The 27270-nt window shown below is 35.7% G+C and overlaps 2 protein-coding genes and 1 non-coding gene across 3 annotated transcripts in view; all 3 read left to right on the top strand.

Annotated features, from left to right (window-relative positions):
- LOC120628618 (calmodulin-binding transcription activator 2) overlaps positions 1 to 27270 on the top strand; it is a 243522-nt gene that overhangs the window by 21894 nt on the left and 194358 nt on the right. Inside the window, exon 2 of the mRNA XM_039897082.1 lies at positions 10328 to 10419. The gene's annotated coding sequence lies outside the window, so the exon portion shown is untranslated. The remainder of the gene's footprint in view (positions 1 to 10327; positions 10420 to 27270) is intronic.
- LOC120628617 (UDP-xylose and UDP-N-acetylglucosamine transporter) lies at positions 1036 to 3575 on the top strand. The gene is made up of 2 exons (XM_039897081.1): positions 1036 to 1174; positions 1549 to 3575. Exon 2 carries the CDS (start codon positions 1559 to 1561, stop codon positions 2567 to 2569), a length of 1011 nt encoding a protein of 336 aa, XP_039753015.1. The 5' UTR covers positions 1036 to 1174; positions 1549 to 1558; the 3' UTR covers positions 2570 to 3575.
- Trnae-cuc lies at positions 1429 to 1500 on the top strand. The gene has a single exon. It is a non-coding gene; the product is annotated as a tRNA-Glu (tRNA).

Here is a 27270-nt window from a genome sequence, read left to right as displayed (position 1 = left end):
TTTTGGTGTGTGTTATTAAATCATGGTGGGTCTGAGCTTCATATTTTATTAGTGGTAGGGGGGAGGAGGCCTGTGTCCAGCAGTGGGATATTAATAGGCCAAAAATGAGGCTAGACACTTGAATAAAATGGAAATTTGGAAGCAGCTTCTGTGTTATAAATGTTGTGTGACACACCAACCGTGGATCGTAAAATACGGTTTTCGCAGTTATCTCAAGAACGGTGGTTTAATCGGCAATAAAGGTTCGGTCATAAATTATAGTTGAGTCAATTTCCCGCAAAAAAGGTTCAGAGACACTTTTCCGTACGAGTGATTATTTGTGAGATAGAGCTCTTCGAAAATCGCTTGTATTGTTGCTAGTTGCTAAAACTGGGTACTATCTTCCATAAAATTCCTAGGGACAGTAAAAACATTTAAAAAAAACTAACAAAAAGCGTGCCATATTTGCGTATCTAACCACATATATAAGAGACTTATAATATATATTAAAATACATTAATATTGCTCAGAATATATATTTAAATACATATTGGCCCAGTAGTTCTTAGGGCAAATTCTTATACACACAAAGACAATCTCTTACGCTAAACACGTATCAAATGCGTCATATTCAAAATTACGCATTAGAAATGTCAAATTTTCAATTCCATTTATTAGGTAGTGTTAATTAGGTGTTATGTTTATGAACAAGCTAAAATTCTGAAAACCAAATGTAAGTAGTAGGTAACCTATCTAGTAAAATATTAGAGAACAGATAAAAAAAATTAACCAAATAATTATCCAGTAATCAAGTACGACCAATTAACATTACCTTATCAAATTACAAATAATTACATTATTTAGATTAAGTACCTAAGTCTAAGTGAGTAGATAAAAATTAATTACCTACACTTTATAATGGCGCGGCCCGGACGAAGACAAAGACAAATAACAGCGCCATCTGTGCGTGGCACTGGGAAGCTATCGTTAGGACTGTTTTACCGACACAGTCAGTCTACGCATGCGTACTAAGAACTATTCGAGGCCACGGTCACAAATTGACACAACAGTCTGTGATAAAATTACGCACACCAACAAAGTCGGCCATGTCTGTCAGCGGTCCGCCGATTGTCATAATGTATTTTGAAGATTTAATGTGTTAAAACCCATGTTTATGTGAAGTTGTGACAAAAAAGTAAGTACTTTTATATTTTCTTTGCATTTATTATACCCTGAGAGTTATTTACAATACACATAGTTCTCTAACCTTTGAAAGTAATTGTTACTAGCGTTTTATTTGTGTAAGTGTTTAGCTATCATGGCGCAACTATCGAGCGTTTTCTTATGAGATATTCGTGGAATAATAAATAATATTATTATTTAACTCATTAAAATTTTGATCTTGTAAGAAGATTAAACTGAACGAATGTTTTGATCGTACTTACAATATCCGATATGGTCTAGTGGCTAGGATACCTGGCTCTCACCCAGGAGGCTCGGGTTCGATTCCCGGTATCGGAATTAAGTTTTTTTTTTAAACTTTTTATTTATTTCAATTTTTTGTTGCAGATCGATCAATATGAATATCAAAGCGGCACTTGCCATTGGCATGGTTTTTGTTGGGTGTTGTTCCAACGTGGTGTTTTTGGAGTTCGTAGTCAAAGAAGACCCAGGCGCCGGCAACTTGGCGACATTCCTACAGTTTTTGTTCATAGCTACAATCGGATTTTGCACGGTCGGCAAATTCGGGACAGCAAGGCGGAATATACCGTTCAAACAATACCTCTTGCTCGTAGGTTTCTTCTGGACCAGTAGCGTTGCCAATAATTATGCCTTCGACTTCAATATACCAATGCCCTTACACATGATATTCCGCGCTGGGTCCTTAATGGCCAATATGGCGATGGGAGTTTGGATTTTAAAGAAACAGTATCCCGCGATCAAATACATGTCCATCTTCATGATATCCGCTGGCATCGCGATATGCACGATACAGTCCAGCGGTGATGTCAAAGCGCCGAGGGAGACTCACCAAGACGCGGCAGAGGAAGAGAAACTGAAGTTTATCGACTGGCTTTGGTGGTGTTTAGGTATAGCGATACTAACCTTTGCGCTATTCGTGTCCGCTCGCATGGGTATATTCCAGGAATCCCTGTATTCCAAACACGGGAAGCATCCCTGGGAGGCGTTGTATTACACGCATTTGCTGCCGTTAATAATCTGGTTGCCGACAACTCCGAATTTATTGAATCACGTTAAAATTGCATTTGACACACCTATCGTGGACTTCCTCGGCTTCGCATTGCCTAGACAAGTGGTCTGGTTGATTTTGTATGTCGGGACGCAAGGTTTATGCATAAGCGCGGTATACGTTTTGACCACGGAATGCGCGTCTTTGGTGGTAACTCTAACTGTTACTCTGAGGAAGTTCGTGTCTTTACTCTTTTCGATACTTTACTTCAGGAACCCTTTCACATTCGGCCATTGGATCGGTACTTTCCTAGTTTTTCTCGGAACGATGATATTTACGGAGCTACTGCAGAAAACGGTGCACATGTTCGTACCTAAGGATAAAAAGAAAGTGCAATAACTTATATTTCTTTTGTAACATGGGCCTATTTTTAAATAAATGTCATTTCATATTTGAATCACAAACACATTGAATTAAACATTTCGTTGTTGGTACCGCATAAATAACAAAGTACTAATAACTATAATATTATAATTCAGAACAGTTTAGGGCAAAATTTAAGGAATTTTGAGAACGAAGTACATACATTAACTTTAGGATAAGTAGAAAAATGTCTTTTCTATTCCGAAATCTGCTGATAAAAAATGTTTTTACGCCAAGAACGATAAAGTTTTGCTCTTAAATGTTAGGGTAGCTTTTAAGTATTCAGGGATTTAATTAAGTTATAATTGTGATAATTTAAGCACGTCTTCAATTTAGTTATAAAGCGAATATTGTAAGATCACGTTCGACATTAAAATTGCCAGATTTAAAACCAATAGTCAATAATCAGTTTGAGCCAAGCAAGCATTTCAATAGTGAGACTTGCACGCAATTGTGACGTCATACTTGCCTGCAGCACTTGTAAAACAAAACGCGGCATAATAATGACATTAACAAGTTAACTATGGAACAAAATAAATAGTCTTTATTATCATAATATTATTTTATAATTGACGTTTGTAAATATAAGTATAAAAAAAACTATTATGTTTCTTACACGTAGAATTTTAAGTAGATACCATTTATTCTTAATAGTTTTCCGCATATTAATCGTCTTATATCAATTGTCCGCATGACTTGCTGTTTTTTATCATCACGCAGCTGCTGTATATAATCTTATAAAGACACTATCTCTAGATAATAAAACCGTATAAATGTGAGTCAAGTTCGAGCGTCCATAGAGATCCGTAACTCGTAAAATTTGAGATTTAAAAAAACAATGGTTCAAAAAAACCTAAAAAAATTCCCGTTTATTTTAAAAACTGTAGACTAACGAAGCTTGTTTGTAAAGGATTATTGCTTGCTTCTTAAAAACACTGAGCTAGATTATCTGATACGTGATTTATGTTTAACGCTTTGCAAACCTAGACTAGAGTAGGGGGAGGTCGGAACTATGTTCAATTTTAGTTAAGTCAAACGCTATTTAATCTAGAATAATCAATTTTTGAAATGTGTAAATCAATGTCGTTTTATGTGATGCCACACTTGAACTTGTAAATTAAATAATCAGATATAAAAATAATCCCTTTACTTTGAATTTGTCTAAGTCATAACTTTTTTTACCAACATTTGTGAAGTATTATTGATCATATCTTAAAAAACAATATGTAAGTGCACGGTTCGACTGTTAATTTTGCCTCGCCCTGATTTAAGCGTGATAAGTACTTGTTACAATAATTATTGCTCATTAATATTTCGGTTTCATTAAATTATGTTATTAAATTAAAATAATTTTTAATTTATAAAAAGTGAATATAATTTTTTAATCTAATAAAAAGTAGTCACGTTGAAATGAATAATTATGACGTGAATGATATAATTGACAATTGTTATTATTAACTTTTTTTATTAATTAATATATGGTGTTACTTTTAATGATTGTGAGCTATGAATCATGTGAATATGTCTACATTTTAAGCACATTGAATACTTATTTATGACGCATTTCTAAGTTTATGAAATGAAAATAATAAAAATTACCAATCTTATTTTGCTATTATTATTTACTTCCCGATTTTATAAGATTTCTAGCGATTTTCCCCGCAATGAAATTTTGATTTGCCCTAAAATTAAAGGAAATTCCGCGACTGTTTACGCTTGTCTTGGCGGTCTTGACGGTCGAGTGGCGCAGTGGGCAGCGACCCTGCTTTCTGAGTCCAAGGTCGCGGGTTCGATTCCCACAACTGGAAATGTTTGTGTGATGAACACGAATGTTTTTCAGTGTCTGGGTATCTGTATTTTATAAGTATTTATGTATATTATTCATCATCTCGGTACCCATAACACAAGCTACGCTTAATTTGGAACTAGATGGCGATATGTGTATTGTCTTAATGTGTGTATTGTGTATATATTTATTTATTATATCTCCAGCAGGACCTAAAAATCAGTTGCATGATGTTATCGGGTTACAATCAGTCAGAAATACATACTCTCAAGTTTATACTATTATCTACAAGTGATTTATAAAAACATAGTTTTAAAAAAATACTGTCACAATATTAAGGTTATTAGGTCCTCAGGGTTAGATGCCCGCGTCTTAGTAGTCATCGTAGATATAAAAACTCTTAGCCGATAGCCAACTAAAATTTTAATTAAACTAAATTGAATAATTCTAATGTCCCTTTATATAAATAAAATTGGATTCTCTAACAGTCTTTCCCTTCAATGGTAGTTAAACTAGGTCGGGGAGGGAAACTTAGGTTAATATCAGGGTAATCTACAAATGGTCTATTAAAGCCACATGAAAATCGGTTCAGTCTTTTAAAGATGTAACGGTTTAATCCACTCGTTGTGCAATGTAATACCAACTAGTAGGCGATCAAGAACATCCTTTGACCTCAATATCAAATGAATAAAGAAAAAGAGCACCAAAAAAATGGAACTAGGTAGAAATGTAATTCCATATTACGCCCCGGGCTACTTATAAACAAAACAAGCCCACAAAAGAAACTGGATACCCAATTACTTGTATTTACATTATCATAACTCGGGAGGGAATCACCTATTTAATATGGAGGTAGGCTGTATCTCCGCTCTATCGGTTGTAATATCAAGGACGTTTGTTTTTATGAGATAATCTTTTGGGACCGAAAAAAGTGGTTCTTTGTTGTTTAGGTATCCACTTGTCGAATAACATAACGACTAGAAGAAGAAATGTACTTCGTTTTTGAGGTGGTATAGTAATTGCCATCTTACAGAAATGCCCAAACAAAAGTTTCTACACAGCTTATAAAGAATCCCCGCCATATGGTGCGACTGGGCGACCTATGTGGCGCTTGATGTAGTGGGTCTACCAACACTATGCCTACCAATGTAATGACCCAAGTTCTCCAACGACGACCACTAGTACGGTCGTCGGTTGAGAACTTGGGTCATCACCAAACAATACTATGAGGTCGAAATAGAGAACTTAATCGAAATATAATACAAATTGTTGGTTGGTGTAGAGATAATTTATCTCTAACTATAAGTTGACAAATTCAAACACTAACGCATCTGTAACTGTCATATGTGACGTTAATATTGACAGTTAATGTATTGCTCTAGATAGGCGTTAAAGGTGTCACAAGTTTGAAAGTAAAATTCAAATTAAAAATAACTCAAATACAGGTACCAGGACTACAGGGCCACATAAGAGTTGAAGCTGTGTACATGACTAATGACCACCGCTACCTCGCTAACGAACGGGGCCCTATGACCCCGCATTGTTCTCCCCGGAGAGCCGATTTGAAGAGGGAATCTTCTTTGTTTTACGTAACTGAGGTTGTCTTGGTTTTTTTGTTTTAATGGACACGCTGAGCGAGCTCGATTCTCCTAGGAACTGAATGCGCTCGGCAAAACTGAGATGTGATATAAACCTTTTTTTCAATCGATGACTGGTTTCGTTCTGATCAAAAGGCGTAAAGGAATTAAATAAATATATATTACGACCATACACACATATCCAATTCCAAAGTAAGCGTAGCTTGTGTTATGGGTGGGTACTGAGATAACTGATGAATATGTTTACGAATATTCATATATACTTTTAATAAACATAGATATCCATTTTAATTTCTTAATTTTGGGAATCGAAACCACACTCATGGCCTCAGAGTGGATCACTGCTCCCTTGCGGCAATCAGCCGTTGCGCAATTTTTTTTTTTGTATGTGGATAAAATTAATTTGAATAGAGATCCTAAAAGGTTTCTTTCTTAGTACTTAACATATTCTTGAAGAAAATTTTAAGAAAACCATTTTTTTTTTGCGTTTGTTCGTTTATCGGCTTCTGCTTGTGATCAAAGACGTTAGAAATAAATATCAAAGTATTATTTGTCAAAATAAATTATTGTCAATATTACTCATTATATAAAGCCTAAATAGAATATAAGCGAACGTTTGTTTATTTTTGGAAACTTAAGGCATAGAGTGCGTTTGGAATGCAAAGTTCTTATTTATAAGTATATGAAAGGTTTGTAGCTACATGCCGACGTTTTCATCGAAGCTATCTTACCAACTTTGTGAACAGAAGGTTTTTTTTCATCGATTAGGCCGTGTGCAAAAGGTATTTTAGGTAGGTGTTAAAATCATCTTTTATAGTTCGGCATATCTATTGAAAATATTGCGTCATGTTTCATTATAACATCTCGCGTAGGTTTATCGTAACTTTAACCTTTATATTATTGTGTAATACTTAAAGTGATTTTTCTTTATGCATTTTTTAAAAATTTAAATAAAAAGTAAGGAAACTTGAACAGCTAGTAAGTTTTATTGGACTAAAAGATAACGGGAGCTTTAACACATAAACACCACACTGAGAAGACGGATTGGTAATCGCAGTAAGTGATAGTAGTAGTACAGACGACGCTGCATTCTCCGTTGTATTCTTGGTCGCCTCGTATACAACAACCACGGGAAGAGTGACAACTGTATTCTTAACCCACATCGCTATTTTACATTTAGTTAACATTTATATAAGGTAAGTATTAGACACATATTTAGCCACTCAGGAGAAATTAAGAGAGTTGGCTGGGAGGCGTTAATGCATCCGCCGTATATTCCTGACGTTGCACCTTCAGATTTCCACCTGTTTCGGTCTCTTCAGAATTATTTAGGCAGTGTCAGGTTAACATCACGAGTGGACTGCTAAAACTACTTCTCGCGGGTTTTCGATCAGAAGTCCCAAAATTTCTATAGCAATGGGATTATGTCCCTACCTACAAGATGGCAAAAAGTTATTGAACAAAATGGTACCTACTTAAATGTATACACTGTAGTTAAATGTAAATAAACTATATCAAAAAATATATTGAATTTTCTTAAAAAATGCGAAGAAATTTTTTCCCCAATGTGAAATTGAAGAAAGTGGTGATAGCGCTGTGGATAGGAGCTCGACTTCACTTTCGGCGGGCCGCGATCGAATCTTAACACGCAACTCTAACTTTCCTGAGTTATGTGCGTTTTAAGTAATTAGAAATATCACTTACTTCGACGCATGCCTGAGAGTTCTACATAATGTTCTCAAAGTTATGTGAAGTCCACCATTCCGCACTGGGTCAGCGTGGTGGACTACGGCCTTAACCCCTTCTCATGTGCGAGGAGATCCGTGCCCTGTAGTGGGTCGGTAACGGGTCGATATGATTATGTGAATTTTAAAATCAGTAGCGAAGTGAACTGAATTTTAAACGTGACCGTCTTTAAACACGACCACACTCCAACGTAACATATATTTATGTTGATTTTACCCCTAAATTTTTCTTGCTGCGCTCGTTCTTTTAGGGCTAAAGATAGGAAAGATCAGTAAAATATTTTTTTAATTTCACTACAATTCATTGTGTGCAATCTCACCCGGTGGTTAGTGATGATGCAGTCTAAATTTTATTAGGGTTGACTGTTATATTATATCCATGATCCTAATGGGGTTTTTTGCGACATAATACAGGTATTTTCACTATCGCCCGTTTTAAGACTCTGAGCCTTCTTATCCATAGATAGCGACCATGTTTCGGAACCATAGGTCATCACTGGCAACACGCACGTTCATAGCATGTTCTAAGACTTTAGTCTTCAGGCATTCAGGGATTTTCTTTCCAATGAATGCAGATAATGCCAACTCAACCGTTTAACAGCAACTCAAATATTAAACACAGGATTTGTCAAGGCACCGTGAAAACAATAAAGCGAGTAGGAACGAGGTGAAAACTGTACGGTTTTTGGCAACATTCGTCAAGAATGTCTGCACTGCTCGGCGTAGTGGCTTAAATAACCCAAATAAAAACATTGCACACGTGCCCGAAAACACGCCTTACGCTTATTGAAATAGGGGACATGGCAGTTGCAAAATTACTAGTGCAATCCGAAGCAATGGTCCAACTTGTTGAAATTCCGTCGCCGTCCGGTATACGGAGTTGCCAATTTAGTTTTCGTTTATCTAAACCGATGTTGGCTCTTATGTCGTAGTGATTAAGACGAGTCTCGTTTATATTCGGGTCGGGGGACGGCAAATTGAATTTGGTAAAGCTCGTAGGAGGGAAGAAATTTCGCAAGTTAAGCTTTTGCTTGAGCGCCCACTAATTTTGCCCAATCGTGGTTAGCGGATAACGTGTAAGACACATTTTTATTTTTTTCCAGCCCTCGGGTGCAATGGTTTCGTATTTTTTGCGGTGGAAAATAGACTGGGAATATTTACGATGCGGTTTTGCTCTGCGCTGTGCCTGCATAATTTATGGACTGTTGACCATGTATTCCCCGCAAGTACATAAAATGGAATGGAAAGTGTTTCTTGTGAAAATCTCTAGCAGGATATTAGAACACGGGTAGCGAAAATTCTGTCAGCGTAGTTCTGTTTTTCAGTAACTTGTTTTTGTACAATAAATTGTTATAGAGAACGCAGCGCCGGATTTTATTGAAAAACCTTTTAATACTTATTTAAAAAAAACTCCTAAAGTAGGTATCTATTTTAAAAAAGCTCTTGGAAAGACGTGCTTCGAAAGAGCACTATGGATTTACCAATTTCGTACAAGTATTTAGTTAAATTTTTCTTACAGATACAACCTTGTTACTTTTAAGCATCACGGGATACTGAGTTCCCGGTTCGGGCAAATATGATGAGATTTGCAGTACCTATCAGTCCATCATCCATAGTCTATAAAAGTGGTCAACTCGACTAAACTGCTCTCCAAAAGGAAGAGTTTGCCAAAATCTCCACGCTGAGCAGTTGTTGTGGGTTGATTGCAGGAGATGGTAGTAGTATATAGAGGGCGCTTTTATACGTTCTCCATTATAGGCCCTTAGTCGGCTCATACGACAATCGCAGTAAGAGGTCACAACTGTATTCTAAAATGCCGTCACCACTAGGCTCCTCAGTTAACAGCCCAGAGTTAAGGAATTAGAAAATAAAAATGGGTATATACCCCGATCTTTCTGATCATCGTCCTGTGTTCAAATTTTTTTATTAAAAATGTTAACAGTGAATTCTTATGCTTAAAAGTAACAAAGCTTGTATGGAACAATCATTCAACAAAATTAACGCAATTTCCAAATGAATGAACCGGTATCTGGAACAACATTTTGGGCCGAAATTCAGCCAGCAATTTCGGTAGCATTCCCACTGAGGTTTAAATCTAATCTATAGTGACAAAAATTCAGCTTCGGTTAATGGTGTCCGCAAAATTCAAAAAGAAGTTGATAGATTGATTTAAAATTTTTACGCAACGTTATAGTTTTATATATTCTCTATAAACTTTATTCTTTAGTTCGTTCGGAAATACGAAAATAATATCAAACTGAGGCATAGCGAAGCGTGTTCGGGTTTACCTAGCATCTCTCTTAATATAAATAGATAAGTACGTAATGCTTTTGTATGTGTGTTTTTTCTAAAACAGTTTGAGCGGTTTGATTGAAATGTAGTGTGCATATTTCAATATAGGCAAAATTACTTAGCGTCATGTGTTTGTCAGTAGGGTCGTAGCTAGAGCCTCTCATTTTACCAAACTAGAGAAAAATTAGCAATGATCTCCTGCTGGTGCTCGAACCTGGGCTCTCACATTTATAAGACCGCAGGGCTTGCTACTGCGCCGGGGAGGTCAACGCATCTCAACGGAAACAAGCTAATTCTTTTTGTTTATTTTCAGATGGCGAGCCCATCAAGTTACCAGAAAATTTGGAGAGTTTGCCTCGGGCGGAGCACTTCGCTGCCCAACGGCATCGATGGAACACAAACGAGGTCAGTGATCAGCTTAACTATTACTTAAAAACTATCACCAGTAACCGCTCGCCTCTATTATTGACATAATGTAGTAGCTGACTCTAGACAAGATAAATATCTGCTTAAATTCTGTACCAATATATTTTATAGCATAAATGACATTTTTATACATGAGCCCGCCTATTTCTAATGTAGCTCTTAATTTAAGCGCTCTTCTTTTTTTGACAATTTATTCATCTGACTAAGAATTATTAAATTATTTGACAATTTTGTACTTTTTTTTCAACATCAATTAATCTTAAAATGGTATATGTAACCTTTTTTTTTTCATATTTAATAATTATTAACCGCAACAGTATATAACATACACGATTTTCAATAAATGCATCTTATTTAAACCCATAGTCTTTGAATATCATGATTAATTCAGAAGTTTCGGCAAACACCATATTAAACTAGGATAAAACATTGCTGACCATGGATTTTTTATGTTTCTAAAACCAGTTGTTTATTTTGCTCCTCGTATTTAATAAGTTGAATAATGTTGTATTAAAACGGGGTGTGTGTTCATTATTTATAAATTTAACAAGGTATAAGGTCATCTAGCTGTTTCTTTATCAAGAACTATTTTGTCGACTAAAATAAGGAAGTCAAAATAACCATGGCAGTTTTAAAGACCGTAAATCCCTAAATAATATACATTTTGACGGTCGCCCGGTGCAGTGGGCAGCGAGCCTGCTTCCTGAGTTCTAGACGTGCCGTGGGTTCGATTCCCACAACTGGAAAATATTTGTGTGATGACTATGAATGTTTTTCAGTATCTGGGTTTTTATCTGTATATTATAAGTATTTATGTGTATTATATTCATTAAAATATTCAAAATCTATCTTAGTACCCATAACACAAGCTACGCTTACTTTGGGGCTAGATGGCGATGTGTGTATTGTCGTAGTATGTTTATTTATTTATTTATTCAGAGTCTTTAAAATATCATAATGATTTCAGCAGTTTAGGCAGGAACCGCAGTTAAGTAGCGTAAAACATTGCTAGCCTCAGATATGGGACGACACTGCTGAGGTTTTGCATAATGCATGAATTGGCCCGCGATTTATACTGTGCGGCGCCACCGCGCTGTGACGTTGGCGAAATTAATGATAATGAAACGTGTGTCCGTATTTACATAAAGTAACACGTCATATCCATTTCCAGGGGAAGAATGCCACTAATGTTGTGCAGCTGGAGTTATCAAATGAATAATAACATATTCCGAAAGTTTAACAGTTTCTACTGTATATAAATATAACGAGTCGTTTGCCTCGAAGACTTCACGTCTGCCCCGCGTTGATAGCCAATTTACTTTTACCTTCATATGCATTACTTGATAATAATTGTTGCAGAATTTTTGCATACTAATATTTGTTTGTTTGAATGGAGACCGTCTTCGAATTCATTGTTAGGGTCATTTTTTGACTAGTTGGTGGATTTAGTTTTTTTAAAAATTCTAAATATTATTGTTTATTTATTAATAAATAAATTATTATTAGATTTTCAGACGATTGCGACGTTCCATAATATTCAATGACAAGGCTATATTGACATGTGCTTTACTAACCTTTAATCTTCTAATCCCAATTATTCTATTTAACAAATGAAAATATTTATAGAATGTGAATGTGATATTAATGAGTTTTAAATAGAGTATAAAATGAAATAGTGAATGAACATTTTACTCTTTCATCAATAAATAATATCAAAACATTTACTTAAATCGCGCGTAAAGATTACACGCACACACTTTTTTATACATTTTATTAAATGATGTACTCGTTGAGTCGGAGGATTAAAATCAATAATGATTCCATTCTTCCTTTCACATAAATAAAACGAAGCAATTATTTAAGGGGCGTTGATCTCAAGGCTCTTCTATCATGATCTTTTAAACACAATCTGTTTTTATTAATAGCAGATTTGTAAATCCGTTTAATACTGCTGCAGTGTAACGTGAGGTGCATTATGGTACTAGTGATCTTGGAAGCGATTTGTAAGGATTTGGGGGCTTAGTACGGAGTGGGCAAGTGGCTGAGCTTATTAACTACCGGTTGTAGAACCCTAAGGACCAAGATTAAATAAATATAATGTTACGGTACTTATATAAAGTGGGTAAATAATTAAACTTATGTTCATGAAATTGAGTTGGTGGGTATTTTGATATAAATACGGGTGCATTTTCTATACAATTCAGTCCTACATGGATCGACGATGGATGGACTCGAACGACGATACCTCCCGGTATCTTAGTCGTTTATCAATAAATAAATAAATATACTACGACAATACACACATCGCCATCTAGCCCTATATAGTAAGCGTAGCTTGTGCAATTGGTACTAAGATGACTTATCAAAATTAAGCTTAATTTGCTATACTCCGCGAAAAGCAGGAGAATCTGTGTGGTGTAATTTATAATTTCTTCAATCCTTATACCCCACACCAAACAGATCTTCGGCAATATACCCTCTACAATGACTTAACAATTATTCATTGTAAAGTCAACATCTCCTGATGATGCTCCGGTTTCGGAGCGAAACGTGCGTAGAGGGTATATTGCCGAAGATCTGTTTGGTGTGGGGTATAAGGATTGAAGAAATTATAAATTACACCACACAGATTCTCCTGCTTTTCGCGGAGTATAGCAAATTAAGCTTAATTTTGATAATATATCATGGATTTCCGCAAAGTAACGCCTGCTTCTATCCAATACTAAGATGACTGATGAATATTTTTATGAATAATATACATAAAAACTTAGAATATACATATAAACACCCAGCCACAGAAAAACATTCATTATCATCACACAAACATTTTCCAGTAGTGGGAATCGAACCCACGGCCTTCGACTCAGAAAGCAGGGTCGCTGTAAACTGCGCCAACCGGCCGTCCGATTCCGGCATTCCTAATTCTTCTCAGTACTTTGTTAATTAACGCAGAAGTGAACATCTACATCTATACTGACTTATTACTTATAACTTATCCTTACTAATATTATTTATGCGAAATTGTGTTTGTCCGTTTGTACTTCTTTCATGCCCTAAAGAAGCAACCAATCAAGTCAATTTTTGGCAAAGAGTTAGTTGAAAAGACGGAGATTAACATAGACTACCTACTTATTATCAAAATTAAAAAAAAAACATTTATTTCAAGTAGGCCCATTTATTTATAAGCCCTTTTGGAAGGTCAAGTCAGTCTGTTTGTAGTGACTCTACCACCGGTTCGGAAGGCAGATTCCACCAAGAAGAGCCGGCAAGAAACTCAGTAGATTGCTCTTTTTCGACATCATTTTACAGTTTACAAACTTTTATATAGGAATGTTTAAGGAAAAAGGAATTATAAATACATATTACCCAAAATATTTGAAGATCTCCCACCCGCTTTGCAATGTTTGAATGAAAAAAAAAAACATAAATTTTTAAGGAAATGTAAAAGACATTTTTAGCTAACAGTGAAAAAAATACCACTGTTCGATTAAGATTGTCTAGATGATTTACAATTAAGATTAAGTTACATTTACATTTAGATTAAGTAGGTGAATGTTTATAAAGATATATAATAATGTTCATACTTTATTACTCCCTTCAATGGGTAGTTGAAATAAAGATGAAATTGCGTTTCTGTGAAAATACAAGAAACAACATTTAAAGCCATCAGGTCTTTAAAATCAAATCATTTCTTTCTAAAATAAACTCTTAATTTTTTTTTAAATGTCACTTATCACTGTAAAAACATTGGTGACTTTAAGAAAAGGTTCGATATATTAACTCGAGAGAAGTGTTGTATATATACTTGCGAACCCGCCATCCTCACCATAAACGCATAGTTTCTAAGGGGATGGCTAATTATATTGGAAAATGTTTGTTACAATTTAATTTGAACAATAAATAAAAAAAAAAATAATACAATTGATTCCCACGGGATCAGTAGAAATAACCAAAAAACCATAATCCAAGCGAACCAAGTCGTTGAGCATTTCAATAATATTTTGTATTACTCATGCGGGAAAGAACCGTTTGCCCATTTTAAAATTTGAGTGCGACAAGTTTATTTGTCGCACGTAAATTATTCTTGGCACACGCAAATTTAGATAAAATTGCTAAAATAAAAAAAAATAATAACAAAAAAAAACACAATCGACATATTAAAACTGAATTGAGGTTGATGGGTCTGACAGTTTAATTTAATAAATAAAATTGTAATTAAATTAAAATTAGTTTAAAAACTTTCCCCGCATGAGTAATACAAAATAGTATGTGCGACTAGTGCGATGTTGTCGCACTTGTTGCACAATATACTATTAAGAGATAAAACGTTATGTAAAATTTTCAAATCAATCCATATACTAAATTTTTATTGTTATTAATAAAAATTGCTCATTCCAAGCATGCACCGATGTTACACCGGGACATGCTAATTCTAGAGTAATCAAGTAACAACCTTGTTATAAAAATGTTATGAAGTTAGCGCGGACTTACTAAGTCGTTCTTTACGTCAGGTTTAATGCGCGTGATATGGCAGCTCACTTGCTTTTAAAGAAAAAGAGTGAGTAAGTGAACGAACGTGGATTGATCTAAATATAAAATAAATAAAATATATTTATTCACAAGAACGCAGGTACTTACAGGTTCATTTGGTGTATGAACATCTAAACTTAATTAATAGTACGTATATGTAATTAATATTTGAAAATTTAAATTTTGACTTTAACTTTAATCGAATTAATTTAATTTATCAAAATATGTGCTTAATGATGACATGAATGATAGGGACACGTTATATTTTGGATCCCTTATACTCCCCTTCTCGTACTGTTATATATATTTCATTATCTTTTAAACTTTGCGAGAAATTCATAAATATCTACGTATATAATAATTATATAATTACGTACAACGGAAGGTTCCGGCCGACCAAGTACGGAGACAAGCCCAGAGGAAGAAGAAGAATTATATAATTATTGATTTACATTTTTTTTTTAATTCTTCACAATGCTTACAAAAATTAAAAAAACACTATTAAAAATTTATAGATCATTATATATCTAAGTACCTAGGTCCTCGTTCGTGTATCACTGTTTCCTTATAAATAGTTTTTATCTTACTCTCTCATCTCAGTAACTATCTACTCATTATATTACTACTATAGACCCATTGTATGTAGAATCAAAATTCATTTTTTGTCCTTTCCCAACTCGCATGAATCAATGAATATAAAAATAAGAGCTTTATAAGTGTATTTTAAAGCACTTTTATATATTGATTTTGCTTATGTATTGATATTTGGAACTCCTTTCAAGACAGTCAAGCAGTGGACGTCCATTGGTTGACATGATAATGATTATGATGATTTGATTTGAGAGAGAATCGAACACAGGGCTATAGAATTTGATAATCCTTGATTTCCATGGATAGCATGATGACAGTGAAACCCTGACTGAGTCTCTCCCACAAGACAAGCCTACAAGACTAGTTTCTACTGCTGAACCTAGGTCTTTTAAAGTAACTTTCTTGCATAACGTTCTGCCATTTATGGTTTCCATCTTTAATGAGTCTATTCCATCGGCTATTATTCCTACGACAGACACAACACCACTGCCACTTCAACTTGCAAATCTTTTGGAGCTATGTTGAAGACTTTGGTTTTCCTACGCGTTTCCTGCTTTCAAAGTTTCCCGAACAGAGATTCCCAACATAGCTCATAGGGCGTTCAGCATTTTTGGATTTTTGATGAGGTCAATTGTCCGTGTCCCTGTTTCCGCTCCATATGTCATAATAGGCAAGGCACACTCAATTTACAATGTGTTCCGTGCATGCTCCACTTGTCAGTTGGTACCAGTTTTTTCCGTCAAGTATCACTTTAACCAAAAATCGACTGCAAGCTCCTGGTTGATTTTTCTACCGTTCACTGCTGGAATAAAGGCACTTACAATGGAAGGATTTGCCCATAATCACCATGCTGGGCAGGACTAAATTTTCATGGTCACCTTTTAATACACCCGTGGGAACAGGAGGGGTGGTGACAGCTGTATTCTTATCTGGCGTCTCCACACACGTAACGTCTACTAGTTAAACGAAAACTCAGTACAAAAAAATCTCTGCAATCCTGATCCTTAAAGTAGGAAACTCTGTATTTCATGGGATTGGTTGCGAGAAGGACGCAACCGTGGAAGAGGGCTGATCGCGCTAGTTTGGTTTCGTCTGACGCGCCATAACTATCTATCCAAATAATTAAGTGGCTGCTTTGATCTAAACTGCAACCGCTGCTTTATTAGGTCTGCCACTTGGCTGCTTCAGACTAAACCCCAAAATCCTTACATATTGCTTGTAGTATCATGAGATACGATAATGCGACCCTGGTTTTGTACCGGCTTTACTTTGTTATGCTCTGTAATGGAACTGAAGGGGTATTTTAGCAATATAGTTAGAGTGCTTGGATCTTAAGTGGTCGTGTATTCTGAGACTAAACTAAAATGACAGATTTAAAAGTAGGTAGGTATCTCTACGGGTAAGATTGTGAAAAAGAGAGCACAAATTTTAAGCCTGACCATTTAAAAATGCTACTGAAGATGATGATTTAATTACGCATTTTGAATTATTTTTTCTTATTGTTGCGGTTGTGATAAAAAGAAGTGTTAAATTTAGAATGCGAGCAGCTGTGAATTTTTAGCCGACTTCCTTAAACATGGTGATAAGCGGCCGGATAAGGAAGGCAAGGCTTCGTGTGTGTAGAGGTGCTTTCAAAAAGGCCTAAATTCATCAGTAGACGCAGGCAATCTTTTTATTAACTTATTTTCATTAAATTTCAAAAATCGCATGCTAAGAATTGATACGTTTGCTAATAAATCTTTAATTGAAATTATGCTGTATGATTTCAATTAAGCGTATGTGAATTTGTCCTTACGTACAGTGTTGGAAAGACCTGATATTTTGAATAGTGATATGTACCATAATAGACAGAGACTAACATAGGATAAACTACATACTAATTGTGAAGTCTAAGTAGATAAAGTCGCGGGCCCAAGTTAGTACATATAATATTAACTTCTATACAAAACCGTTCCAGTCCGGCCGAGCCCAAATCTCTTAAACTCCGGCGCCATTAACATAATAACTACACGCAGGGGTGAACTGCCCGCATTTCATTAGCCAACATGTTACAGGGGCCGTGACTCTCACAATGGCGGATGAAAAATTAGGGCCGACTTAAGGTGATTAGAGCCGCATTTAACAGCTAAAGAAGAAAGAAATACTCAACGAGTAAAATAAGCTAAAAAACAATAAACAAGAGTCGGAATTATTGCATTGGAATTATGTTATTGTTGGTATTGATGAAGCCGGTACTGTCAGATAGCGAGGCTTATATACTCATCTTGCGAATTTGTTAAGAAATCATTGATATATTATATGTACCGATGGATTAACTTGATTGTCAAATATGTTGTTATGAATGCGAATGCTCAGGGAAATTGATTGAACTTCAACACTTTTGACCGAAGATAAAAAAAAATGTATTGCACTGACCTCACGTAAGTTGAGGTTGGGGCTAGAAGAAGAAGAAATTAAGAGTAAATTTCGGCGCCATGTGGCATCAGCAAGTCCTTTAATGAATCCTATCTGAAGTATAAGTAGGCTATTCTAGATGGCCTTTTTTTGTGCTGTGCCTATCATGCGACTCCCTGCAACTCGCTTTGTGTCATCTGTCAATCTTGTGGGGGTCTAACAATAATTGTTTTGCAGTGCGGATCACTCCAGCACTTTATTACTCCAAGGACCATCGGTCCTCTGTGCTTGTTCGGTCTTCTGGGGATCTCCTCATTTCTAAATTAACGATTGTAGATATCCCAAACTTAGCTTCTTCTATTGCCCGCTAATATAATCTATGTTTTTGATCTATAAGTCATAGACAAGAGGCGACAAATACTATTCGAAGATACTGGTCTGGAATTTCAAAACATTGCAACAATCTGTGATTGTACCTCAGAATACATCATCATCATCATCATCAATAGCCTATAACAGTCCACTGATGGACTAAAGGAGGGTTTGCTCATAATCACTAAGCTGGTCAGACGGGTTGGTGATCGCATTAGATAGTAATAGCACAGAGAGCGCTGATGTCCATTCTCTGTTTTTTATTTTTATTTATTGAGTAAATGTGTCAACACGTTATGTCTCCTTAGTCACCTTGTGCGACACCCGCGGGAACAGTGACAGGGGGGGTGTAAGAGTACAGCTGTTCTGTACTTTGAGGAATCGAGGTTTATATAAAACCCAAAATAGGTTCACATAACGTAAGATGCGTACTTTGGTGAAGAACTTTTATTTTTCCACGTCAAAGCAATGTCAACTTGAGTCCCACTAAATAAGGAATGTTACTGGCAAATACGATCGTAAATTTATGCCTGACAGTCGAAACGAAAGTGCATTGAATAAAGTAATCGTATCGAATGAAAATAGTGGGATACGTAAGCAGTTTTCGACGATTTGTCTTGAGGAATTTTCTTCTCGGCTATTGAAAACAGATCGCTACTTTAGACTGATTTCAGTTTGTTATCAAATTGATGTGATTTTTGTTTGCGATATTTTCCCCAACTTATCAGGCATTCTACGTAATTGATTAACAATAAGTGATTAATTGATTATTGTCATTTAATTTAATGCAAAGTTATGTAGGTACTTATTAGTGGCGTTGCAAAAACTTAGTAGTATCAAAATTCGGAAATGTGTCTTTTCTGTCCTTCTTTTACGTCACAACTAAACAACTAATCTACCTACTTGATTCTTGGAAACTAGATTGAGAAACTGGTTTTTTTTTTAATTTTTCGTTATTCTCTGATATGGTGTCAGAAACGTTCTTTATGCGACGTTTACTCTGAAAAGGTGCCAGCTTACGATTGTCGGGATATGGTTGTGCCAGTTTTTTTTTTGTTTTTTTAAGGACGGAGATAATATATGTACTTTTATCCCGGTAAAAAAAACGGTTTCACGGGATTTGTTAAAAAAACCGTAATAAACGCGGCCTAAGAACGCGGGCAACATAAATTAATTTTTCATAGATAATAATTACCGTTGAAGTTTGATTTATAAATCAGTTTGTATTTTATTTGCGCAAGTGAGTTTAATGAAGTGATATCAAAATAATCTTAATTTATTTCGATTGCTATGTTATCACCTTTGCTTTATTTTTAATTAATATAGTAATGCCACCAACAACTAACCCATTCTAGAACCATAGAAAACACACTAATATTCCAGATACAAAAATTTCGTTAATAGATCTTAAGTGTCGTATTACTAAAAATAACATGACAAAGTATGCCATTATTTGTTGAAATGGCATTGGGCTTTTATCATTTCGACTTGTAACCTCTCTTTTGCCCGTAATTTAGATTTTGTTCAACATAAATTATTGTAAACAAATACAAATGAATGAACAGCAAGATTCAGTGCAACGGATTTACATTAAAAGCTGCAGGAGCATGGAGTTTTTAATATTTAATCCCATAAAACTACACTGTGCTATGCGATAGAATAATATTCGTAAACAAATAAATAACCAAAGCTTGTACTTCATTTTAATAGGAAATATGTATGCAAATATTTAATATTCTCATTTGAGATTTTGGCATGCTGCAGCGGGATCTAAAAGTTTGTCCCGCGTTTATTTTTGTATGTTAAATAGGGGCAGTATTCCATCAACATTCCTGGGCTAGAATGTTGGGAATTTCTCTAGGGTTACTTATACCCGTTTTCACTAAACCTTCTTTTTCTTCTTTGGGTTAATGGCTTTTTGCCATGCCTGCACGTCACATTTTGCTGCGCCAATGTCGGGTAGGTAGCTTAAAAAAAACACAAAGGAGGATGCTGGGTTTCTCTTGAGACTATTTTAGATTCGCAAAACAATAGCAGGGTTGCGTTTTAGAAATTATTATTATCAAACAATATTCACTAAACCTAGGAACCGCCTTAATCGGATGTCAAGTTATTTAGGTGAATGCTAGAGATAAAAATGTTTCACGAACTTTTATGTGATATCTAACGACGTTAGGCACCGTCTAAAGTTACGACACCGATTCTTAAGTTTAGGGGACCTGTAATCTGACACTTCACAAAAAAAAATATATAAATTCGGTTTGTATCCATTGCACGTAAATTTCTAAGTGTTCTTTTATGATCAGTAAATTTTTGAGTTAACGACTAGATTAGCCTGGAAATGACGAAGGGAAAGAACTCTCAGTTTATTAATTTAAAACAAAAACTTACCATTTACGTTTCAATCTCAAGCAGGATTGCTGAGACCGAAACATTAAAGCAACAATCGAATTCTCGGAGTGGGTATTCGATGCCATTTTAGTAGGGATAAGGCAAATAAAAAAGATTCCAAAAGGGTCAAAGTATCTACGTCGTTTCAGATAGACCCCGCTACTGTGAAGACAGATTAATAGGTATACATGTTTGCTTTTTATCGCGATACTATTACTGGGATCTAACGCGGTCGCATTGTGCCTTTGAGCTCATAAGTTACTGCTGTAGCGGTCTCCACATTACAGTACTAGATGGCGCCACAAAAATCCTGCATCGCGCTAGCGAAGTGTTCACAAAGAATCCCTATATATACAATTTCCAAAGATGAATGTTTGGAACTCGGTCCCCGAGCACGATCACCCGCTCGGAGGAAGATCTTCCTATTGTTACGGCCGAGCGTGTCCCCATAGCTCCCGTACAGTGGTGACCCTGATGTGATACGTACTGTCGTATCTATTTTTATACATAAATAACAGATGTGCTGTTCATGGTGGTTCATATTAGAATCTCAAATATTATAATAATAAAAAAGCGCTATGCTTGATTAAGACGATTATGACAAGTATTTATGACGAGCGGGCTTTTAAAAATGCCACGCCAATCTGTCAAAATCTGCTATCCTCAATAAGGTTACTGTTTAAAAAGCGGAGACAGCCTAGTAGGTCACTCCTTCAAGCCAGCACGTTCAATCATCGGTACGCATCTCTAACATTTCAAGACTATATGCGTAATTAAATATCACTTGCTTTAACGGTAAAGGTAAACTTCGGGAGCTATAGAAGCATGAGTAGTTTACCAATCAACACGTTGCCAGCGACGGCCCTATTCATTCTGAAACGAGAGTCACGAATTGTTGTGGACCGGTTATGGGTTGTTAGAGAAAAAAAAGTCTGCCCTAAATTTATTATTACTTATGTTTTGTGATTGTTACATCTGTGATCTGCGGAGCAGGAAAATCCTGTACAAGAAAGTTAGAGAACTCTGGAGTGGAATGTGGTGTTACCTGTAGAAGCGTGGTCTTTGTCTGGCGCGGAATTCTTTGTTTTTATTTCTTCGATTCACTTCGCCGTGCAGTTTGTATGTGTATAATGTATATACCCCAACATTCGATTATCTCCGTATTGCCGAAATAGAAATAATGCAACACTTCACAGGGCGTTCAAGTAACATCACCTTCAAATACCCATCCTTTCCATTAACCTGAGGCGTAGGCGTTAAGCATTTAAAGTTTGCGATTGTAGTCTTCACCATCATCTCACTACCATTTACATTCTCAAATCAAAAAACGGCATATAAAGCAAACTCAAAAGTCAAAGTCAAATATTCCTTAATTCAAATTCAAGTGCAATTTTCTGGCCTATTTGAATAAAGAAATATTTGACTTGGACACATAAAGGCCATTACGCCGGCAACGACATCCTTCAGACAGAGGCCAGCGCTAGACTGCTATCATGCCTGTTACAAAGTAATCATGAGGTCTAGGTTGGAACACGCTTGCCTACAGTGGCGTGCACATCATACAAGCGCGAAAGCACTGCCTACCCACAAATTTTTGTATGTCTCATAAAGTAGAAGAATTTTTCCATCTTTATGTATACCCTGGTCAAAAACCCTGTGCACGCCACTGCTTGCCTAGAAAAGCCCATTCACTCTTGGTTTTAAAGGACTCAAGTTATACGTGGCAGGAAACACAGTTGCCGGGACGAAACGTCAGAAACGTGGAACGTCTCGTACGTGATGATGGAATAGCTAACGGCGTCTCACTGGTCTGTGGTAGAACGGTGATGGAGGAACAAGTTTGTAAAGTTCCTGAGCACACTCACGTACGGTAAAAAACCGATAAACAGGCAACATTGCGTCGGTGCTGGAGACTATGTAGTTTCGCTTGTGTTATCGATTAGCGACCTATAATTCTCCTGGCGCGGCGATCCACCGAATCCAAAGCTACGAGCTGGTACTTGACAGAGCCACCCCACAGGTGACTACAAAATGCTACTTAGCGGCAGAAATAAGCATGGGGGTAGTACTACCTCGGATAAACTCTGTCACAAAAGCTCTATTATTGCCTAGAAGTCTCTGACATTGACAGCTAAGTTGTTAGATGCCAAGAAATATACGTAAATTGCCCTGACAATGACAGCCGACCATAGCCTCATAATTACCAAATAGAGATATAATATGCTTTGTATAGCGACGCTATTCGCTGGAGATGAACCTTAATGGTTATTTTGGTTTTCCCCGGACGCCATTTTACTTATGATTTATTCGCATTATCTGTTGCTGCTGGGGTTAAGTAAATGAGGTTTACAAATATTTGTTAAACGGCTACGTCTGATTTACTGACCGTTCTCAAAAAGCGAAATAATTGGTAACTTTACCTGTTTCAACGCTCGGACCGCTAAAGACCAGTTATTTTATTAATACGCTATACACGGATTTATTTTTTAGTAAATATGAAATTGTGTTTGACAAAATATTTGTATTCTTACATTGATTTAATATTATGTTACTAGTGTTATTGTTAAGTTTATTTTCCCGAAGTCGTACGGAAAATTAACACACTACAACACGTAACTTCCTATTTGATAAAAGCATCGCGTTACTTTGCGAAATTCTACGATACATTATGAAAATTTTTGCTTAATTTGCTATACGCCGCGAAAAGCAGGAATGATAATTGTTAAGTCAACATCTCCTGAGGATGCTCCGGTTTCGAAGCGAAACGTGCGTAGCGAAACTATATTATATATTTTTTTTAAACGTGAGTTGTATTATTGCCAGAAATAGGTTACTACTAGGTTACTAGGTCAAGTGGAGTGTTAAGTATATGTAGACACTAAAATAATTTTTATTTCCATAAAAACCGCATATATTTACTCGAATCTTTCATAACCTCTCACTGCCAAATATTAATTGTTAATGTATTATTAAAAAAAACAATCTTAATTCGTTACTTATTGTTTTTGAACTTGAGTCGAATCATTGCGAGTAGTAAGATTACTATTTAGAAGTTTATCAGAGGCTTATTTTTTTTTTGTAAGCTTAGTTTAGCAAGTTTTTTTCCTTATAATCCTCTTCGTTTTCAAGATATCATAATAACATTAATCAAAATTGAAAGGTTTCAGAGCGATAAATCTACGATAATTAAGATTACTACAAAATGGCTCTGATGCCCTAGTGAAACTTAGGAAACGCTTAAATCGGATGCCCCATGATTTGGGTGATGCATACAGAAAAAAATGTTTCACCAACACTTAGATGTTGTCTAACGACGTAAGGCGCCATCTAAAGTTACGAAACCGATTCGGCGGTGGGTAACTTTTAAAGAACTGGTAATCTGACACTTTACAGGTGACAAAATATAAATTCAGTTTTTTTTAATAACCCCAAATCCATAGGAGTAATGACCTGATATCATAGCACACCAGCACGGCTAGCATGGGCAGGAGACAATTATATCCCCGGGGGAAAGGATAAAATTTAACTTCTCCCACAGCTTTATCAACTCTCAGAGCACTGGCGCACAAGTGGAAATAATATCCAAATAATATATGTGTATTAATAAACGGGGGTAAACTTCTTCTATTCCCAGTTCCAGTTATTTAGCAGGTCGTCACGTTAATTATATCCTCTGAAAAGGGTTATCATTTTTATCTCCCGCCCGTGCTAGCCCTGCAAGTTGGAGAGAAAATCGATTGGTGAAAGGGAATGCATGCCTATTAATCTTCTATGGTTAGGCGTCACTTACTTAAGCATTGCCTTGTTTGTTGCCTTAGTGAAAAAAGGCATGAGCCTTCTACAACCCATCTAAAAGAGTCCAGTGCCCATACTGATCGTTTTCACCGAATTACGGATTTTCCATTGAAATAAAAAGCTAGAATCAGACTGTATGCGTTGCAGGAAGAGTAAAGTATGTAGCTTTGTAAGCATAAAAATAATAAATCACGTATATTTTGAGTAAAGATCACATTTATTAGCCGCGAGCGTTGAGAGTTTGCCAAACAAACTTTTCAACTGCATGTAGAAGGTTCCACCTTTTCGCGTGTCGGTTTAGAAAGAGCGAGGATTTTACTTTGATCTAATTTTTTAACCGATTTACAGATAGGAGAAGGTTTTGAGAGAAACTTCTCGTGTTTGGATCTATAATTTTAATACTACCAGCTCGCGTAGTTATATAACTCAAAGTCAAAAGTAAATATTTTTCTAACCAAATAAACACAAAGATGGCACTTTTGATTCGATTCATAAAAATGTGTAGTGCACGTGCAGTGTGATGATGGCGACAATTAATATAAATAAAGCCATTTATTATTTTACCATAATTATAAAATTCTCTTAAGATTAGTATTATTGTTGGTATTTCATATTGTTATTCTACAACATTATTTTTTATTTATACCTTAATGTTAATTCACAACTTATTTATAAACATTATACACAATAACAATACATAAAAGAATGCAATACATAAGAAACTCATAGCATCTACACTAACAAAAGTATAATTATTACTGTGTCATTTATAAGTCAAAGTGTTTGTACAACATTATTTTTTTTATAAATGAATATAATATCACTAACACTATCACCAATAATATTAAAATATGTTTATGAACGCTTATTAAGTGCCTGTGATAACTATAATACTTTTATGAATGATTCTTGATTTTATTTCTTTTTCATAAATATTTTAGTGATCTATTTTATGCCACAGAAGACCCTTTGTTTGAAATTTGTTTGGCAAGTTCTCAACGCTCGCGGCTAATAAATGTAATCCTTCCGCGAAACAAATGTGATTTACTTTACTTTGCCCCTGTCATATTATTCTTTCTGGTTTGAATTGAAGCTGAAATAATTTGTACATAATTATATAAGTAATTTTAGGAACTGTCTCGTTGATCTAGTGATTTGCTTGTTTACAAACAAAAAAACGGACACACACTAGCGTAGCTTAGTGTAGCGTAGCGTAGTTTAGTGTAGCGTAGCGTAGCTTAGTATAGCGTAGCGTCAGTAGGTAATAAGGCTACATCTGACTTCAAAAGGCCTTTTCCTTAGATGAGAGCTAAGAACCATCCCACCTGCGACGCTAGTCATGTATGTGGGGGTTTTTATAAAACCGTTGTTTAATCCCGGACACAAAAACGACGGGAGTTATAAGTTTGGCGTGTGTGTGTGTGTGCGTCTACGTGTGCGTGTATGTGTGTTTGTGTTTGTGTGTGTGTGTGTTTGTGTGTGTGTGTTTGTGTGTGTGTATCTGTGGCATCATATTTCCGGAACGGATTTTGATTTTATTTTTTGTTAAAAAGATTGTACCACATTTGTAACGACACCAACAAACCTTAAAAATAGTATAACAAGTCTTTAGAATTGTCAAAGGTCACTTGGAACGGAGCGCTGAGGGAAACGGAAATAAATCGAGCTCACCTTTAATTAAAAAAACCACGAGATTAATGAATACATTCCCCCGGAGCGGCTAGCTGGTAAATACCTTACACGGTAAACACATTAGCGTATATGTAACGGCCTCGAAGATGACGCCCATTATACTAATGTATGCCACTGGCCATACACCTCTGGTTATATGCGTTACTACGGAATGTTATACCTATTTTCCGGGATGAAAGGTTTCATATGTGAACGGAACATACTGAATGCGTATGCAAAAATTCAAATTCAAAAATTCAAAATTCATTTATTTCAAGTAGGCCTAATATAAGCACTTTTGAAACGTCAAGTCTGTCTGTGTGTAGTGACTCTACCACCGGTTCGGAAGGCAGATTCTACCGAGAAGAAGCCGGCAAGAAACTCAGCAGTTGCTCTTTTCCAACATTAACAATTTACATTTTACATTTCAAAATTCATTTTTCTATCTTGTGAGAGATGAAAGCGGAGCCGGATGCTTCCAAGCAACCTTGTCATTAAGAAATTCATCAATTGTATAATAACCTCGCTGTAATAAATGTGTTTTAACACATTCTTTAAACTTATGCATTGGTAGGTCCAAAATTACCTTAGGAATCATAATATAAAAGCGTATACTCAGTCCCACAAATGACTTCTGCACCTTTCGCAGACGATATGCAGATGTCACTAATTTATGACCATTTCTTGTAAGTCGACTATTTATATCCACTTTTTGTTTATAAAGACTAATATGTTGTCTTACAAATATATAATACTATATTATTAAAACTATATTATTAAAACATTAAGTACTTGCTATTTAATATTCATTCACTTCGATATCCAAATGTTCAAATTACAAATTTGCTAGCATTATAAAAATTGACGTAATGCCTCAATCTTTATACACCACAGAGATTTTCCTATCCAATTCGAAGAGTCTAATTATCAGCATATCAAAAAAGGCCGAGACCTTCTTTTAAAATGACTCTGATGCGAAGAGAACTTCACCGAAAGGGTCAAAAAGGAAATAAAGCGGGAGAAGAGGATTACAAATTATTGTAACCCCCTTTTAAAACTAGACTTGTATAAAGTCCTGTGTAAGCT

The sequence above is a fragment of the Pararge aegeria genome, chromosome 13 (genome assembly GCF_905163445.1).
Source record: "Pararge aegeria chromosome 13, ilParAegt1.1, whole genome shotgun sequence".
NCBI lineage: Eukaryota > Metazoa > Arthropoda > Insecta > Lepidoptera > Nymphalidae > Pararge > Pararge aegeria.
The sequence above is the reverse complement of the archived record's forward strand: the minus strand, read 5'-3'. Positions and strand labels throughout refer to the sequence as shown.

Bases quoted from the DNA above. Each gene is read 5' to 3' on its own strand.
- LOC120628617 (XM_039897081.1), top strand. From the start codon at position 1,559: ATGAATATCAAAGCGGCACTTGCCATTGGCATGGTTTTTGTTGGGTGT.